Below are 18,844 nucleotides of genomic sequence, written 5' to 3' on the forward strand. Positions count from 1 at the left end.
TGTTTTCTATTAGAGGCACACGAGACTGCAGATCCTGGAATCTGGAGCAAAACTCAAACTGCTGCAGGAACTCAACGGGTCAGGCATTATCTGTGGAGACAAAGACCCGAAATGTTAATTATCCCTTTGCCTCCACAGATGCTGTCTGATGTGCAGAGTTCCGTCAGCACTTTGGGCTTTTACTTTTCTTTATAATAGTTGGAGTAACTTAGAATGTTCAAAAACATTTCCACCTTATTCCTCACCACCAGAGAGAAGGGGGAGAGGGAGAAGGGAGGGAGAGAGGGGGGGAGAGAGTAGGGGAAGAGAGAGGAGAGAGAGAAGAGAAGAGGGGAGAGAGAGGGGGAGAGAGAGAATAGGGAAGAGAGAAGGGGGAGACGGGAGCGTGGGGTTCATTTTCCCACACAAGCCATAGGTGACTGGGCAATCTGAACCTAAGCACCAAGTTGAAAGTGGCCGAAGGCGTGCATCGCTCGGGACAGCCCCCACTCTCCCACGGCCACCCTCCGCGGGCTGCGGGTCGGGTGGAGCGGAGGTTTGGGACAATGTTCATGCCAATCGCTGACAAGTCCCGCCCCCTGGCAACGTCATGTCCGTTATTAGACGTTTCTGTTGAGCGGCAGTCGGTCCTTTGGCCTGTAGGCGACGCTGCCTTTCGGGTAGGTGGCGTTTCGACAGAACGGCCATTCGGTAAGTTTGCTTTTAGGCGACGCAGCTTTTCGGTTCCTTGGGTTTTAGGCGTCCCATCCTTTCAGTTAGTAGGCGTTTCGTCTTCAGACCCTTTCGGTTTATTGTCGTTTCGACCTCGTTTCCATTCCGTTCTTTGGCTTCGACTTCTTTGCTTCGGCCTCTCGTCCGTCGGCGCCGCGTCCACACACATTAGATTTCAGGGTCACCAACTAATACTGTGTGTGACCATTCTGAAAGCTCTCCTTTCCACCAACTGACTGGTATTTCTTAGTCTTATGCATAACATATACGGTTTTACATTTTAATTGTGTGTAACAGTACCTCTACAATTCTTTTAAAATATCCAGGCGCACGTTGATATCCAACCTACAGATTTACAATAACTGCTCATTGATTTAGAACAATGGTTGTAACAGATTTACTATAGTTAAATTGCAAAGTAGAACCATTTAATGATGGAACACAGAAGGAGGTCATTCACCACATGATGTCTAAAATATGGGTGCCACGCACCCAATTTGTGGAATGCCATCTACAAACCCATTTCCACAATAATGCAGCATTCCCTAACTTTGGGAAATGCAGGGGAGTGAGAAATTATGATAAATATCACATGTTTACTTCAAATTTCAACCAATTTATTTTTACAACATTGAAGTACATATTATGCATTTCAACCAACTTATGTTTACAACATTGAAGTACATATTATGCATTTCAACACAAGACACGTAAATGCACTACTTGGTTCATAAAATGGTTAAGAATTAAAATAAGTACATGTTTCACAAAGGTATTAATGTACATGATGATTTAAGGTCATATCTTACTCATGACATAGTCTAATTTCAATAAACCCCGAACACCTAATTCATTAATAATGTCATATTTCTAAGTATAAAGGTTTTATGATATGAGGTACTCATGACGTTATTAAACTCTATTATATTTTGTTGCAGTTCAGTGGCAGAACAACTGAAATGGGGAGAAACAGTCCAGGCAGAGGCATTTGACAGCGTCACAATTTATTTCAGTGATATTGTTGGATTCACTTCAATGTCTGCAGAAAGCACGCCGTTGCAGGTAGTATATCGAAGCCTTGCATTTTGCTATTGCTGAAATATTCCATTCCAATTTTTGTGAAGGGTTAGAGCTTTCTTGTAAGATTATAAAAGACAAATTGGATCACAGTCTCACTGGCAGCAGAAAGTTATTTCACACTTTTTAGAGCAAATATCAGATACTTGTAAATTGTACATGTGACAAGTACAAGTCATTTTCGTGACTGAAAAAATTGCTTTGCATTTATGTTGTGACATTCATAACGTCAGATTCCTCCAAAGTGCATTATAACCAATAATCGAGGTTATGAAGACCTGCCAACTTTAGTTGATGAAATTTGATACATAGAAAAAATAGTAATTTATATTTTTTGGCCATGCATAGTACTAGCACTAAACTTGTTGAAGATTTCAGGCAGATACCCTTATTCATTACCAGAGCCAACAAATAAAAGAAGGAAAGTATAATGTTCCTCTGCCAACAAATCAATCTGATTTAAATATTGTCAAAAAAATTCTAAAAATAGTAATTCCTTTTACCTGTTTGTAGATTTTCTGTTAGATTATACGGCCATCAAATATATGGCAAGATATAGATCATCTACAGAAGTGGGCGGAGAAATGGCAGATGGAATTTAATTTGAATACGTCTGATGTGTTACAATGTACGAGGTTAAATGTGAGGGGAAAGTATACAGTTGATGCAAGACCACTAACAACATTGATTATACAGAATCCAAATCCAGAGCTCCCTGTGTGTGGCAACACTAGGAGATAGAATTGTAAAGATGGCATATGGTATGCTTGCCTTCATCGGTCAGGCTGTTGATTATAAGACTCAGAAAGTCATGTGGCAGTTTTATTGGACTTTGGTTAGATCACATTTGGAGTATTGTGTACAGGTCTGTTCGCCCCATACCAGGAAAGTTGAGGAAGCTTTGGAAAAGGTACAGAAGAGGCTTATCACAATGCTGCCTGCATCGGGAGATTTTAGCTATAAGGCGAGGTTGGACTCTTCCTCACTGGAACATGCCAGTCCTAAACTTTAATTAACTGGCTTTTAAATGACTCCCCCATGTCAGATGTTGACGTGCCCCATAACATCTGCTCCCAATGTACTCTCCTGAGCTCCTGCCTGATATTAGCGTAATTTGCCTTACTCCAATTAGTCCGATCCTGCAAGGTCTAGCTTTATCCCTTTTCAAACCAATCTTAAAACTTATCCTATCCTCAAAATGCTCTTCCATTGAGACACCAGTCACCTGGCCAGGTTCATTTCCCAACCAAAGGTCCCTTCCTAAGATGGGGCAGGAGATGGTTGATGGGAGTTTTGGTGTTCTCCACACGGGTACTCTCTGCTCTCTCAATTCATGCTCTAAATGTTTTCAAAACCATCTCAATCATTTTCCCCCACTTTGTCCAGTGTTGATGTTGCGGGAGCTTTGGCCATTTACTCGTATCTTATCCTGTGTCCACCTGGTAATTGTGCACAAGAAAATTACCAGGTGGACACAGGATAAGATACGAGCAAATGCCCAAATCTGTTTTGGGATTCAAGCATATATCGGTAGCTGACAGTAACTTGGTCCTCAATGCTGGGGATGTTGTGTTAAGAGAGAGGCTGATTCTCTTATCTTTGCAGTGAATTTGGAGGATTTTACATATACTATGATATTGCTAGTATCTTTCCAATGGCTTGAGATGTCAGAGAAAGGCTGTCCAAGTCTCGGAAGCATCCCTGAGAACAGCGATCATGGACTGCCGGAAGGACAGTGAATTTTGTGCCAGCTCAGAGATCTTGAAACTCAGATAATTTCTTCTCAGCCAGAAGTTTTGCTGGTACATAAAGTGCAGCGATGAATTTCAATTTTGGTGTTTGCCATGACCAAAAGGTGCCTCCTGAGATATGGGAATTGGTGCACTTCCCAGCAAAAACCATGTCTATCAATGCTGCAACGAACAAGCTACTACATAGAAACATAGAAAGTAGGTGCAGGAGGAGGCCATTCAACCCTTCGAGCCAACACCGCCATCCATTGTGATCATGGTTGATCGTCCCCTATCAATAACCCGTGCCTGCCTTCTCCCCATATCCCTTGATTCCACTAGCCCGCAGAGCTTTATCTAATTCTCTCTTAAATCCATCCAGTGATTTGGCCTCCACTGCCCTCTGTGCAGGGAATTCCATAAATTCACAACTCTCTGGATGAAAAAGTTTTTTTTCACCTCAGTCTTAAATGGCCTCCCCTTTATTCTAAGACTGTGGCCCCTGGTTCTGGACTCGCCCAACATCGGGAACGTTTTTCCTGCATCTAGCTTGTCCAGTCCTTTTATAATTTTATATGTTTCTATAAGATCCTCCCTCATCCTTCTAAACTCCAGTGAATACAAGCCTAGTCTTTTCAATCATTCCTCATATGACAGTCCGGCCATCCCAAGGATCAATCTCGTGAACCTACGCTGCACTGCCTCAATCACAAGGATGTCCTTGCTCAAATTAGGAGACCAAAACTGTACACAATACTCCAGATGTGGTCTCACCAGAGCCCTATACTGAACCAATCAAATAAATTAGCAATATTGTGATCTCCCAACTGCAGCGAAGTTCCTGCCCCACGTGCTACATAAAGAGTAAATGCAGTACATAGACATGCCAGGAAAGGATCTACTGTGCCCAGAAACATGGTCACAGGAATTAGACACAACATGCTAGAGTAACTTATCGGGACAGGCAGCACCTCCGGAGAGAAGGAACAGGTGCTGTTTCGGGTCGAGATCCTTCTTCAGACTGATGTCAGGGGAGAGGGAGATGCAAAGATAAGAAAGTGTAAGGTGTGAAACTAGGACAAAGGGGATGGAGTTCAGGAAAATGTAGACTATGTCATTATTAGCTTGTAGAAGTTAACAACAAAGCAAACAGATAAAATGTAGTCAGAGACAGGGGCGGAAATTCCCGGGGGGGCCAGGGGACACATGTCCCCCCCCTGTTTTGAGAGGTGGGGTCGATCCCCCCCATTTTTTGTATTCTGGATTTTAAAACCCGGTGAAATCTCGGCTTTCTGCGAGGCAGTGGGGGTGAGACTGATGATCGAGGGTGCCAATTGGATGAGAGAGACGTTGGTCAGCAGGCAATGGGAGCGGGACATGATGATTCAGCGTGACCATTGGAGGAGGGAGGAGTGGGGGCCCCCACTCCTGGGACTGAGGATAGAGTGCAGTGATTAGAGGAGGGAGACGTGCCAAAACACTCTCGGCACAGACCTGCGCCTCATCCGTAGCCAGGATCGATCCCGGCTCTCCGGCGCTGTCCCCCCCACGCCCGGGGGTGGCCAGAGACGTCGGTAGTCAGACGGGAGCGGTGCCCCCAGGCACACAGCCAGTGCAGAGAAGCAGCGCAAAACCCAGCTCAACTCTGCCTGTCCCGTCAGGTTAACTTACAGCCCTGCCTGGACTTGCGGGATATATGGCCCATGTTTACAGCCAGCGCGGAGAAGCAGCGCTGGTGTTCCATCAGTCCAGGCAGGGCTGTAGGTTAACCCGGCGAGACAGGCAGAGTTGAGCTGCATTTAACACTGGATTGAGCCTCCGAAGCCTCGCGCATGTGTGTGTGAGTGTGCGCATGCGCGCGCGGCCACCAAGAAATTGTGTCCCCCCCTGTCCCCCGGTTCCCTCCATATTTTGATAGCGATTTCCGTGCCTGGTCAGAGACAATCAGACTGGTTGGAGAGCTGGGAAGGGGGAGGGATGGAGAGAGGGAGAAAGTGAGCGTTGGTTGATGTTCTTTCCTAACACATGGTTACAGGAGTAACCTGCAAGTAAGAATGAAGTGCCAATGACTAGTACTACCCTTACCATCTTCCTCGCATCCTAATTGATGGAGGGTAGTGGAGTGCAACAGACATAGGCTGTTTGGGGACCTTGGTCTTGAAGATGTTGTGTTCAGACCCATCCACTTGTAAACTTTGATAAATGAATTGGCGATGTATTGGAGCGAACAAACACAAATGCAAGTGTAATCTGCGTACTGCAGCTTGACTACTGAGTGTTGGGTCCCCTTGGTCCTGGAATGTAAGGGTTGTAGGTTGAAGAGCTTTGAAGGTTGGAGTCATGGAAAATGTGTTGGAGGTGAAGTCCATTCTTATCTAACAGCATCCTTTGGGTCTGAAGAAGGGTCCTGACCTGAAACACTGTCTAAAGAAGGACACTGACCCAAAAAGTCACCAATCCATGTTCTGCAGGTGTGCTGCCTGACCTTCTGTGTTACTCCGGCACTTTGTGTCTTTTGTTTTGTAAACCAGCATCTACAGGTCCTTGTTTATACATTCCATTGATTTTCAACTGCATTCCTATTGAGTTCCGGGGCACCACCGTTGACTAATATCTGAACTGGCCACAAGAATGCAATGGCTGCAGGAACAGATCAAAGCATTTACAAGGAGTAACTAGATACCTGACACCCCAGAGACCTTCTACCATCTACAGAGCACAAGTCCAGATTGCAATGGAATATTTTCCAGAAGCACTCAGGAAGATCAATACCATCCAGGTCAGAGCAACCACCTTGAAAGACATGTCATCCAGTTCCCCGAATATATAATCCTACCGTCTACTGTAAATAGCTGCAAGTTCCATTGTGAACCACCTACCATGTACTGCAACGAATCAACAATATTCTTCTTCAGCACCTCCCAATGCGACAATCTGTTATGGTCAACACCCTCTGTGGCTCCTGCAGGGAGTCAAACTGGTGCCACAGGGCCCATTCATTCTGAGCAGGGCAGTTGGGGTTGCACTCGCTAAACAGCCTTTGCCCTTGAACTTCCAAGTCTCGGAAGCATCCCTGAGAACAGTGATCATGGACTGCCGGAAGGACCGTGAATTTTGTGCCTGCTCAGAGATCTTGAAACTCAGATCATTTCTTCTCAGCCAGAAGTTTTGCTGGTACATAAAGTGCAGTGATGAATTTCAATTTTGGTGTTTGCCATGGCCAAAAGGTGCCTCCTGAGATATGGGAATTGGTGCACTTCCCAGCAAAAACAATGTCTATCAATGCTGCAACGAACAAGCTACTACATAGAAACATAGAAAGTAGGTGCAGGAGGAGGCCATTCAGCCCTTCGAGCCAACACCGCCATTCATTGTGACCATGGTTGATCGTCCCCTATCAATAACCCGTGCCTGCCTTCTCCCCATATCCCTTGATTCCACTAGCCTGCAGAGCTTTATCTAACTCTCTCTTAAATCCATCCAGTGACTTAGCCTCCACTGCCGTCTGTGCAGGGAATTCCATAAATTCACAACTCTCCGGGTGAAAAAGTTTTTTCTCACCTCAGTCTTAAATGGCCTCCCCTTTATTCTAAGACTGTGGCCCCTGGTTCTGGACTCGCCCAACATCGGGAACATTTTTCCTGCATCTAGCTTGTCCAGTCCTTTTATAATTTTATATGTTTCTATAAGATCCTCCCTCATCCTTCTAAACTCCAGAGCAACCACCTTGAAAGACATGTCATCCAGTTCCCCGAATATATAATCCTACCGTCTACTGTAAATAGCTGCAAGTTCCATTGTGAACCACCTAACATGTACTGCAACGAATCAACAATATTCTTCTTCAGCACCTCCCAATGCGACAATCTGTTATGGTCAACACCCTCTGTGGCTCCTGCAGGGAGTCAAACTGGTGCCACAGGGCCCATTCATTCTGAGCAGGGCAGTTGGGGTTGCACTCGCTAAACAGCCTTTGCCCTTGTACATGGTCACCTGGACATCTACTCTCTGGTAGGCAAAATGCAACACTGCCACCTGAAAGTTCCACACCCAAAGTGGAAAAACATCATCGATTCTTCATCACACTGAACCAGAACACTGGGATTTTCTACGTAATAATATTGTGAGAACAGCTTCACCGTAGAGACTACAGTGGTTGATGAAGATCTCCCATCACCAATGGGATGGGCTTTAAATGCTGACTTTGCCATAAATCCCATTCCTAAAGAGCTACATTGAGGGAATGAAGTAATTGTGTTGAATGATTGAATTAAAACAAGTTAATAGACTGCTTTATCTGTGATTATCTTAGTTGTTGCCTTACAGTGCCAGGCAACATCTTAGAGGGAATGGACCGATGTCCTTTCAAGTCAGGACCCTTCTTCAGACCAATCTCACCTAGCTGACAATGGAAACTTAACTTGGTCAATTTCTGAGATGTGGCTTGGTGGCTAGCCAGTGTACGTTGCCAATGCTTAGTGCACATGAAATACATCGCCAGAGCTCCCTCTTTCATAATAATGATTTTCTGCTGCCCCTGATTTTATCATTTCTGTAACTTTTCAACTTACAGCATGGATTTTACTTGTCTGGAAGTTCATAGCAAATTAAGTCTTTAAATCATTATCCTGATGGATTAGTTCCTGGAAATTGAATTTAAATAAAACCATTTCAGAAGGATTATGACAACGCGTTTCCCAATGTTTCCAGGTTTTCACTTTTAAACATCAGTATAAATAAGTTCAAAACCCAAAACTCAAAACAGCCTGAATGAGTAATGATTTCTCAAAGTTTATTAGTACCCTAGATTATTTCAGAATTCTTATGTGTTGGTTGTGTTCTATACTCCTTCATAGTAACAGCGGCAAATTTGGCTCCATCGATTTCACTTGAACTGAAGTTTGAAAGGGAATGCAATGCACAGTTGCCATATATTATTCAGCATTAACATATGTAACTGAGGGTAATTTATATTACTTTCAACAAACTTATCCTCTTTTTGGACACAAAATGCTGGAGTAATTCAGTTTTTTAATTTGGTGCTGAATTGTTTAGCAAAAATATCTATGGAAGTGTTCTTCTTCTTTCAGGTTGTGACCTTACTGAATGACCTCTATACTTGTTTTGATGCTATTATTGACAACTTTGATGTATATAAGGTATGTGAAATACTTTATCAAAAATCTTTAATGAAATTCTGAGCAAGACTTTGCAGATTATATGGCGGTGATAAGGCAACTGAATTTTCAGATTTTTGAGCTTTCATAGTTTAACATGGAAATCTTAAGGTGCTTCATGCTTCAACCACCTGCACTTCTTTGAACTTTCCCTGCTAAAAATCGATGCACATGAGTTGGTTTTGCTCTATGATACCTTGAAAATGTAGTGTAACCTGTAAATTGGGGACACTAAGCCATAATTGCTGCTAAGCACATTTATTTGACCTGCAATATAGCTTTTTGTATGATGGATTGTAGTTCCCTCATATGTCCTTCAAACTGTAATAGATATCATCATGAGAAAATGCTGAAAATTATACAGCTGCTTCAATCGTTTTATGCCTGTGTTTCAAACTTCATTTCAATGCTGTTAAATATTTAGAACATTATTGATAAAGTAAGCCTCCTTACTTTTTGTTAGAAACAATAAACTGCAAAACAGAAAAGTACACGAACTTCTGGAGTAACTCAGCAGGTCAGGCGGCATCTCTGGAGAAAATGGATAGGTGATGTTTCAGGCCCATTAAGTAACTCCACCATTCAATCGTGGCTGATCTATCATTCCCTCTCAACCCCATTCTCCTACCGCCACCCCATAACCCCTGACACCCATATTAATCACAAATCTGTGAATCTCCGCCTATTTGGATATTTTTAAGGCGGAGATATCTAGATTCAGTGCTTGAAGCCTCAAATTGCCACAATGTCAATGCAATTACCATTGCACTATTTTTGTTTTAACATCTGATACAGTTCTCTAGTGTGTTGGCCTTTACTTATATGCATGTTATACATTTACTGCATCCTGTTCCTTACTGTAATGTTCTATGTTCCATTGCAGGCAGTGAAGATTAGTTAAATTTGGCATTATGTCCAGCACAGAGATTGTGGGCTGAAGGATCTTCTCCTGCTCTGTTCTGTACGGTTCTATATGTTCTTGGTAAAGTGCAAAGATCTCAAAGCAAAGAAAGGGTAAAGTGTAAAGCTTTTCACTGTACCTAGGTACACGTGACAATAAACTAAACTGAAAGTAAAATTATCTATTGAAACCCATCCTGTGCTTGGTCGAACAGTCTTTTGAAATTACTGTCCAAGCACAGCCATAAGGAATGACCAAGTCTGCAAAATATTAAAGGGTGATAGCAGAGAACTGCAACCCAGCATTAGGCAATGTGTTCTGCCTCCTGAGGGATGGATGTTGGCATTAAATATAACTTTCAAAAATGTAATAAATGCATTAAGAGCAGTTGTATACCTTATTTTATGCCTTAAATATATCACTAATTTCATTGAAATGTTTTTCTTTTTTCAGTAGGTTGAATAAGTCTACATATTAATTAGACCATTTACTTAACATTCTTTGACATTATTAAAATAAATTAAACAACCATAGGCAACCGCATTACAGTACTGCTGTAAAGCTGCTTTTCTAATAAAATATGCATGCTTACAAATCACAAATGTTGACACATTTTCTAGAAGATTGGTTCCAGTAAACAATTGTTCTGGTGGGGTGGAGAAATTCCACGAATGGAGATAGTGATGTGGACAAATTACACCACGATGAAACGAATAGGCTCAGTAGAACAAAGGTGGTAGAATTGCTGCCTTACAACTCCAGTGACCCGGGTTCAATCCTGACTACTGGAGCTGTCTGTATGGAATCTGTACGTTCTCCCCATGACCTGAGTGGGTTTTCTCTGGGTGCTCCAGTTTCCTCCCACATTCCAAAGACGTACAGGTTTGTAGGCTAACTGACTTGCTAAAATTGTAAAAATAACTCTCCTTAGTATGTGTAGGACAGTGTGGGTGTGCAGGAATCACTGGTGGGCACGGACTTGGTGGGCCAAAGGGCCTGTTTCCGTGCTGTGTCTCTAAACTAAACTAAACAGCTGGTCAAATTCAACTCACCATTTGTTGTAATCTTTTAAAATGTATAAAACTCTGAAAGATTTTAATAAATTGCACGAGGAAAAAAAATTAATTCCAGAGAGGGTAAAAAACAATTATTAATTTACCATAAAATTAAGTAAGTTGTACAGAGAATGTATTATGTTAACATAATTTTGGGAACCTGTAAAAAGGTACCACTGTATTGTACTTACTTCTAATAAATAAAATTTAAAAAATTAAAATAAAAAAACGGGTTAAAAATTTTTTTTTAAATAAAAATTACCATAAAATAAGGAGAAAGACGTGAAAATCACAGTGTCTTGTGACTAACATCAATGCAGTTTTTTTAACAATAAATTGGATGAATTTTCCAGCATTTAAAGGATTTGGGTAAAAAAAGAATCAATTCTGTACTGTACGCCTCTATAGTTGGATGAACTGGAGTTTGAAGAAGCCTTGGAGAAACAGTGCAAGGAGCCAAAGGTGTCCATTTGTTCACTTCTGTGGGAGATCTTATGTCAATTTTAGATCAAGAAATAAACTCAATGAACTTCTGGAACCAAATGTTCTACGATAACATTTAATGTTTCACTTTACTGCACTAATAGAGAACAGGTAGTCTTCCCATGTTAAGTAGTTTCAACTAATGATATGCTTGTATTCTCAATGTTAGGTTGAAACAATTGGAGATGCCTATATGGTTGTATCTGGGCTCCCAGTACGGAATGGAAAACTCCATGCACGAGAGATTGCCAGAATGTCCTTAGCATTGCTGGATGCAGTGAGATCTTTTAAAATACGACATAAGCCCAAAGACCAGCTAAAGCTACGAATAGGAATGCACACAGGTAAATTAAGTTCATATAAGAAGTTAAGTTCATGTATATGTTCTCATTGGGATTATATAGTTATTCTTCATAGATTTTACTATTCAGAACAACTGCTTGGAAACACAATCCACTGGTGATTTTGCAGAGGTTACACTCTTTCACTCCGTGTCACAGTTACAATGGGCCTAGTGAAGAACGCTTGCTATTTCCTCCCTTTTCTGTTAAGAGTCTTGTGCTATGAATGTTCATCTTAGCAAGGCACCCTGCAATGGTCTGTACCTACAAAATTGCGCTCTGATATTAATCTGTGATTTAAGAGAGGAAACAACAAAAAAAATGAAATGTTGTGACATTCATGTTACAAAATCTTGTAATTGTAGTCAGTGGTCGACATCCAAGTGCTCCTCTTGAAGATTTTTAATAAAATGCAAAAAGAAAAAAATCTAATTAGGGAGAGAGTAACACATAATTATTTATTTGCCATAAAATAAGGAGAAAGGTGGAAAAAACATTTGAATCAGGACTGCTTCCTTCAATGGAATAGAAGCTGAGAAATGATATGATAGGCATTGGTTTATTATTGCCATCTGTTCTGAAATTACATTGGACAAACTTTGTTTGGCATGTTATCTAGGTAAATCATAGCATGCATGAATACATCAGGTAATGCAAAATACATCAGGTAATGCAAAAGAGGCAATAAAAGTGCAGAATATAGTGTTACAACTGCAGTGAAATCTAAAGTGCAAGGGCATCAACAAAGTACATTGGAAGACTATGAATTCATCCCTCGCATAACGGCAAGACCAATCTAGAGTTTAATAACAGCGGGAAAGAAGCTGTTCTTGAATCTAAAGATATCTGCTTTCGACTTATTGTATCTTCTGCCCGACAGGAGAGTGGAAAAGAGAGTGTGGTGTGAATAGTCCTTGATTACTGTAAAGAGGAGTCATAACACACTGTGTCTTTACTACTGTTTATTCATGATACACATACGTTGCTGCCCCAGCTGTTCGTGGTCTGTCACCGGAACTAGAGAGAGAGATCAATGGGTGGGAAGGTTGTAATTATACTTGTGATATGGGGAGTGGTTAGTAGTGGTGAGGTCACTATGTTAAAGGTACATGCACATGTCATCTACAATTACATTGTCGGATTTCTAAGAGCGCGGAGTATCCCCGAAAGATTGATTTTTCATTTATATATCGTAAGCTGTTAACTAGTTGATTGTTTAGATTAACTAAATAACAGGATAACAATGTAATTAGACCAGCCGTTATTTATAGACAATCTCCAATTATCTTTCTATTTACTGGCAAGGTTTAGGTGGTTCTGGTGTTATGCATAAATGAGACTAGATAAGGATGGCAGATTTCCTCCTCTGGAGAACATTGGTGAACCACAGTGATTGTGCTCAAATAATTATTTCTTCGGTGCAGCCTCTGCAAATGGGAGACAACAGTGCTAAAACTGTGTTAATGATTGGTCGTACCCCCTAACCAAGAGCAGTGTCCTATTTCCACTTCCACCTACCCCCAACTCCTGGAAGACCACTTCCTGAACTGTGCTTCATTGTTTGCCAAGGTCTCTGTCTCATTTATAATACTGCATTCCATTCCAGAGTCAAAAACATCTCTGAAGATATCATTATAGTTAAACATGAGGCATTAACATTTGTTTCACCATGGGAGTGAATTAATTTGTCATTACCATGTGAACATAGACAAAGTGCTGCCAAAGGAAATAATATTGGAGTTATTTTGGAGGACATAAGATGTTTTAAATGATTCATTGTTTGTCCCCGTTCCAAAAATATCCAGAGTGAAAAATCCTGGTGTTTAAATAATTTGTACAAATTATTTAAAAATAATTGGGAACAATTTTTTCTTTTTCATTATTTGACCAGGTCCAGTGTGTGCAGGGGTTGTCGGGTTAAAAATGCCTCGTTATTGTCTATTTGGAGACACTGTTAATACAGCATCTCGTATGGAATCTACTGGAGAGGGTAAGTGTTCATTAAGAAAAAATCAAATCAAGCTTTGCATTTAATCTAATGCATACTGAAAACTCAGTCGTTTATGCTCATATAATGAAAGTTTCATAGAACAGCAGAGGAACAGGTCATTTGGCCGACTATGATAGTGCTGAACATAATGGCAAATTCATTTCAGATGCCTACTCATGATCCATACCCCTCCATTCCCACCATATCCATATTATAATGAAACATTTTTGTGATGTATTTAAAAGCCATTTTTGTCAGTCTGTCCATCCATTGTGAAAGCAGTTTGATTGATGTAATGATTAATAGCTGATTCTTATCTGAGCTGATTTATTCAGTAAAAAGAAGAGCGCAAGTATTAATTGGATCTGATAATGCTATTGTTGTTGTTTGGAGACTTTAGGTAGCCCCAAAATTAGAACCAGGCCTTTCAGAAATGAACTTAAATACTTCAATGTTCTCTTTTGCAACAGTAATTAATGCCAGAAATAAAGCACTGCAGATGCTGGTGAGTACACAAAAGGACACAAAGTGCTTGAATAACTCAGCAGGTCAGGCAGCATCTCTGGGGAACATGATGTTTCAGGTCAAGACTCTTCTCCAGACTGATTATGGGAGAGACCAAAGCTGGAAAAGGGATGAGGCAGGACAATGCATGACAGGTGACAGATTGACACAGATGAGGAGGGTTTTTTGACAGGGAGATGGATGGAACAAAGGCCAGAGATAAGAACAGTAGGTGTGTGACAAGTTTGAGAAGTTGCAGATTGTGAAGCCAGAAGGAGGAAACCAGGAGTGAGGGGAACAGGTGGAGGGGAAAATAGATGGGAGTCCAGGTGGGGCCCAGGTCAGGGAAGGGGAGGAAGATAGAGGGTGGATGTTGGGGAGATGAGAAGGTGAGAGAGGGAGGGTTAATTAGAAGTTACCTAAATTTGGAGAATTCAATATTCACACCATTAGTTGAAAACTACCCAAGTGGAATATGAGCTGCTGTTTTTCCAGTATGTGTGTGGCCTCACTCTGGCAATGGAGGAGGCCCAGGACATAAGGGTCAGTGTGGGAATGGGAAGGGGAGTTAAATGGTTAGCAACTGGGAGATCCAGCGGACCGAGTGCAATTGTTCATCAAAAGTAATGCTAGTTCAGATATTAATTTTAAATCTGGTGTTGATAGTTAACCAAAGGGATGAACAAATAAAGTGAATCTACAAATGTTTGTCTATACCATAACCTCTTCTAATCTATCATTACATCCACCGATTTGATTGCCCAGTCATTGTAATCTTGTCCTTCCTTGACCCCTCTTCTATCTAAATCCCTCCCATCATCCCAACCCACAAAAGCTACCGGTCCCGCTGTTAGTCCAGCTAATGGCCTGTTTCCTTTATCGTCCTTATTTTTTTGCATATCTTTCATTCATTGCTCTTTATCTCTCTACATCACCTTCTACATCTCTGGTTTCCCTTATCCCTAAAGGGCCTGTCCCACTGCGCGGACCTAATTTGCGAGTTTAGAAGAGTTTAGGAGAGTCAAAGAGAGAGTCATGGTCTTGGTGTTTAGCTGAAGTAGAACACCTCCTACGACCTCCTTCGACTAGGTAGAGAACCTCCTACGAATATGTAGAGAACCTCCTACGAATATGTAGAAGACCTCCTTTGACCTCCAACTTTGTTGAAGACTAGCTTCGACTATCTACAATTTACTCGCCGATGCTTCCTGGAAAATTGGACACTGAATAGTGGAGAGTGAAGACGACTACCTTCAACTACCTTCCACTACCTTCGATTACCAACGAATAACATGCCGACCCACTACGACCTACCTCGACTAAACCTACGAGTAAAAAAATATAGATTTTTTTCCATAACAACCAATTTTTAGTCGCGGACAATGTTCAGCATTCTAAAAAAAAAATCCTCGACCAAACTGAGGCCGCGAGTATGCGGAAACTTCTCTCGAGCATGAAGTAGAGTTACATAGACCTCATAAGACTTGAGTATTAGAAAGGCGCTATATAAATCCCATCCATTATTATTATTATTATTATTATTATAAGACCACGTGTCGATCATACTGCGAGTTTGAGTCGAGCGCAAACTCGTCTAAACTTGCAAATTAGGTCCCCGCAGTTGGACAGGCCCTTAACTAGTCTGAAGAAGGGTCTCGACCCGAAATGTCACTCATTCCTTCTCTCCTGAGTTACTCCAGCTTTTTGTGTTTATCCACAAAAGCGACATTGTTTTTTCTATGTGTGCCTATTTTTCCACATAATATTAGGCCAGAGCCTATGGAGGAGAAATATAGTTTTTACCTTTCAATGCATTTAATTTGGAGGCTTCAGGACTCTTTGCAGAATCTTAAACATTACTCTGGTCCAGAGAATGTGCTTGACATAAACCGTCAGCAATTAGCCTTTAAAATGTTCATTAATTAGTTGTTCATGGATCTCAGGGCATTTATTTCTGTGTGTACTCTTTGCTAATTCCATAACATTTGGCATTGAAGCTGAATACAACCATGGTTTGGCACATTGAATAGAGATTAATTTCAATGTTCAGGCACATCCAACAACAGAAAACAAAATAAATCCAATGTAAACCAGCCAATTTCTATCCAAACCCATTCATCATTAAAGTAATGAAATGGGATATTAATGGTGCTGGTAAACTGAATATATACAAAGGGGATCAGAGAATAATGTGTAGAGAATGGTACTGATGGGAATGATCTAGGAGCTATCATAGATAATGGGCTAAAAAATAATAATAATTAATATTTTTTTTAAATATTTATATATTTCATATTTTATTATATATGTTAAGTATATATATATCTATTAGCTATTAAAAGTCAGATCTTGGATGTGGATGTGTTTATTCGTGTGTGTGTTTGTTTGTGTGTGTGTTTGTTCATGTGTTTGTTTGTCTGTTTGTGTATAATCACATCTTCTCGAAAAAATAACGCCATTACGGTAAAATGTTTACATATTCCGGTACAGATCTTTCCCATGGAGTCCGAAATTGCCTTATCTGAAAAATTCATGCTTTATTTCTCTCTCCCTCCTCTCCCCTCCTTTCCTCTCCTTTCCCCTCTCTCTTCCCTCTCTCTTCCCTCTCTCTTCCCTCTCTCTTCCCTCTCTCTTCCCTCTCTCTTCCCTCTCTCTCCCCTCTCTCTCCCCTCTCTCTCCCCTCTCTCTCCCCTCTCTCTCCCCTCTCTCTCCCCTCTCTCTCCCCTCTCTCTCCCCTCTCTCTCCCCTCTCTCCCCCTCTCTCTCCCCCTCTCTCCCCCCTCTCTCCCCCGTCTCTTCCTCCTCCTCTCGGCCCCTCTCTCTCTGTCTCTTCCCCTCTCTCTCTGTCTCTTCCCCTCTCTCCCTCTCCCTCTCCCCCCCTCCTCTCCCCCCCCTCCCCCCCTCTCCCCCTCTCCCCCTCTCTCCCCCTCTCTCCCCCTCTCTCCCCCTCTCTCCCCCCCTCTCTCCCCCTCTCTCCCCCTCTCTCCCCCTCTCCCCCTCTCCACTCCCTCTCCACTCCCTCTCTCCTCCCCTCTCTGCTCCCCCCTCTCTCCTCCTCTCTCACTGCTCTCTCTCACCCCCTCTCCCCACTCTCTGCCCCTCTCTCTCTCTGTCTCTGCCCCTCTCTCTCTCCCTCTGCCTCTCTCGCACTCTCTCCCTCCTCTCTCCCCCTCTATCCCCCTCCCCCCTCCCCCCTCTGCTCCCCTCGCTCCCTCCTCCCTCCCCCCTCTCTCTGTCTCTGCTCCTCTCTGTTTACCCCTTTCTGCCCATCTCTCTGTTTGCCCCTCTCTCTGTCTGTCCCCTCTCTCTCTCTGCCCCTCTCTCTCTCTCTCTGCCCCTCTCTCACTGTCTCTGCCCCACTCTCTGTCTCGGCTCCTTCTCTCTCTGCCCTCCTTCCCCCTTCCCCTTCCCCAATCTCCTCCCCTCTCCCCCCTCCCCATCTTTACCATCCCCTCTACCACTCCCCTCTCCACCCCCTCTCTCCCCCTGTCTCTGCCCTTCCCTCTCTCCCCACCTCTCCCCCCCTCTCTCTCCCCCTCTCCCTCCCCCCCCCCCCCCCTCCCCCTCTCTCCCCCCCCCCCCCTCTCTCCCCCTCTCCCGCCCTCTCTCTCTCCCTCTATGAACCAGTGTTGTTTGTTATAGTATTCTTATACCAATACAAAGCACTTTGGCCAACGAGACTTTTTTTTTTTTAAATGTGCTATATAAATAAAAGTGACTTGATTTGACTTGACTCTCTCGCCCTTTTCCCCCCTCTCTCCCCCCTCTCACTCCCCCTCACTCCCCCCTCTCTCCCTGACTGCCCCTCTCTCTCTGTCTCTGTCCCACTCTCTGTCTCTGCCCCCTCTCTCTGCCCTTCCCCCCTTACCCCTCTCCACCCCCTCTCTCCATCCCCTCTCTCCATCCCCTCTCTCCCCCTCCTCTCTCCCCACCTCTGTCCCCCCTCTCTCCCTCTCTCCCCCATCTGCCCCTCTCTCTGCCCCCCCCCCTCTCTCTCTCTCTGCCCCTCCCTCTCTGTCTCTGCTCCTCTATCTCTGTCTCTGCTCCCTCTTTCTCTGCCCTCTCTCTATCCCTCTCCCTCTCTAGACGCGCCTGCGAGATGGGGGCTATGCGTGAGTGGATAGGGCGGGGATGGGGTAAAAGAAGTGAAAGAATAATATTAATATAATATTAAGGGGGGTGTATGTGTGTGGGTGGGGGGGGTGGTTAGTGTGTGTGTGGGGGGGGGTCGGTTAGTGTGTGTGTGACGCCGCAGGCCGCCCCCCCCCCCCCCCCCCCCACAACCGCGCATTGAGGGGACGGGACCCAACGGGTCCTACTTGACCTAGTAGCTATTAAAAGTCTGATCTTGTATGGGGAAGTGTGTTTGTGTGTGTGTGTGCGTGCGTGCGTGCATGCGTGTGTGTGTTTGTGTGTGATTGCATCTTCTCGAAAAAACGATGCGCTACTGGTAAACCTTTTACATATTCCGGTTGAGATTTTTCCGCTGGAGCCTAAAACACCTTATCTGAAAATCTCCTGCTTTATTTCTAGAGTTATTAGTGAAAATGTTCAAAAATCGGTTAAAATAAATGAAAGAAATGGCTGTCTTTCGCTAATGACATCACAATGGGTCTGCTTGCTGCCGTGTTGCTCGTGCTGCGAGTTACGCCACCCCATTCCCCTCCCTTCCCCCCCCCGCTGAAGATGAACTTGCCGAACTCGCCGAACCTGGCCACGCACCCCTTGCTCGGGGGTCCTCGGGTCGGCACATGGTGGGAAAGTTGCTGCTGCAGATTGGACCTGGGCTGGAGCAGATCCTGGAGCTGGAGTGAGGGAGCATTGCATTCAGGAACCAGCCCTCCCCTGTGATGCCGCGTGCCATCTCTCTCTGCTT

General features: G+C 43.2%; 1 protein-coding gene across 2 annotated transcripts in view; it reads left to right on the top strand.

Moving 5' to 3' along the window:
* The window catches only part of npr2 (natriuretic peptide receptor 2), a 173,620-nt gene that overhangs the window by 147,056 nt on the left and 7,720 nt on the right, over window positions 1-18,844 (top strand). For both annotated transcript variants that reach the window (XM_033031408.1, XM_033031400.1), the window contains 4 exons: window positions 1,650-1,773; window positions 8,609-8,677; window positions 11,304-11,478; window positions 13,367-13,465. In XM_033031408.1, coding sequence (XP_032887299.1) covers window positions 1,650-1,773; window positions 8,609-8,677; window positions 11,304-11,478; window positions 13,367-13,465 — 467 coding nt within the window. The remainder of the gene's footprint in view (window positions 1-1,649; window positions 1,774-8,608; window positions 8,678-11,303; window positions 11,479-13,366; window positions 13,466-18,844) is intronic.

This window comes from Amblyraja radiata, chromosome 1, assembly GCF_010909765.2.
Source record: "Amblyraja radiata isolate CabotCenter1 chromosome 1, sAmbRad1.1.pri, whole genome shotgun sequence".
Classification (NCBI taxonomy): Eukaryota; Metazoa; Chordata; class Chondrichthyes; order Rajiformes; family Rajidae; genus Amblyraja; species Amblyraja radiata.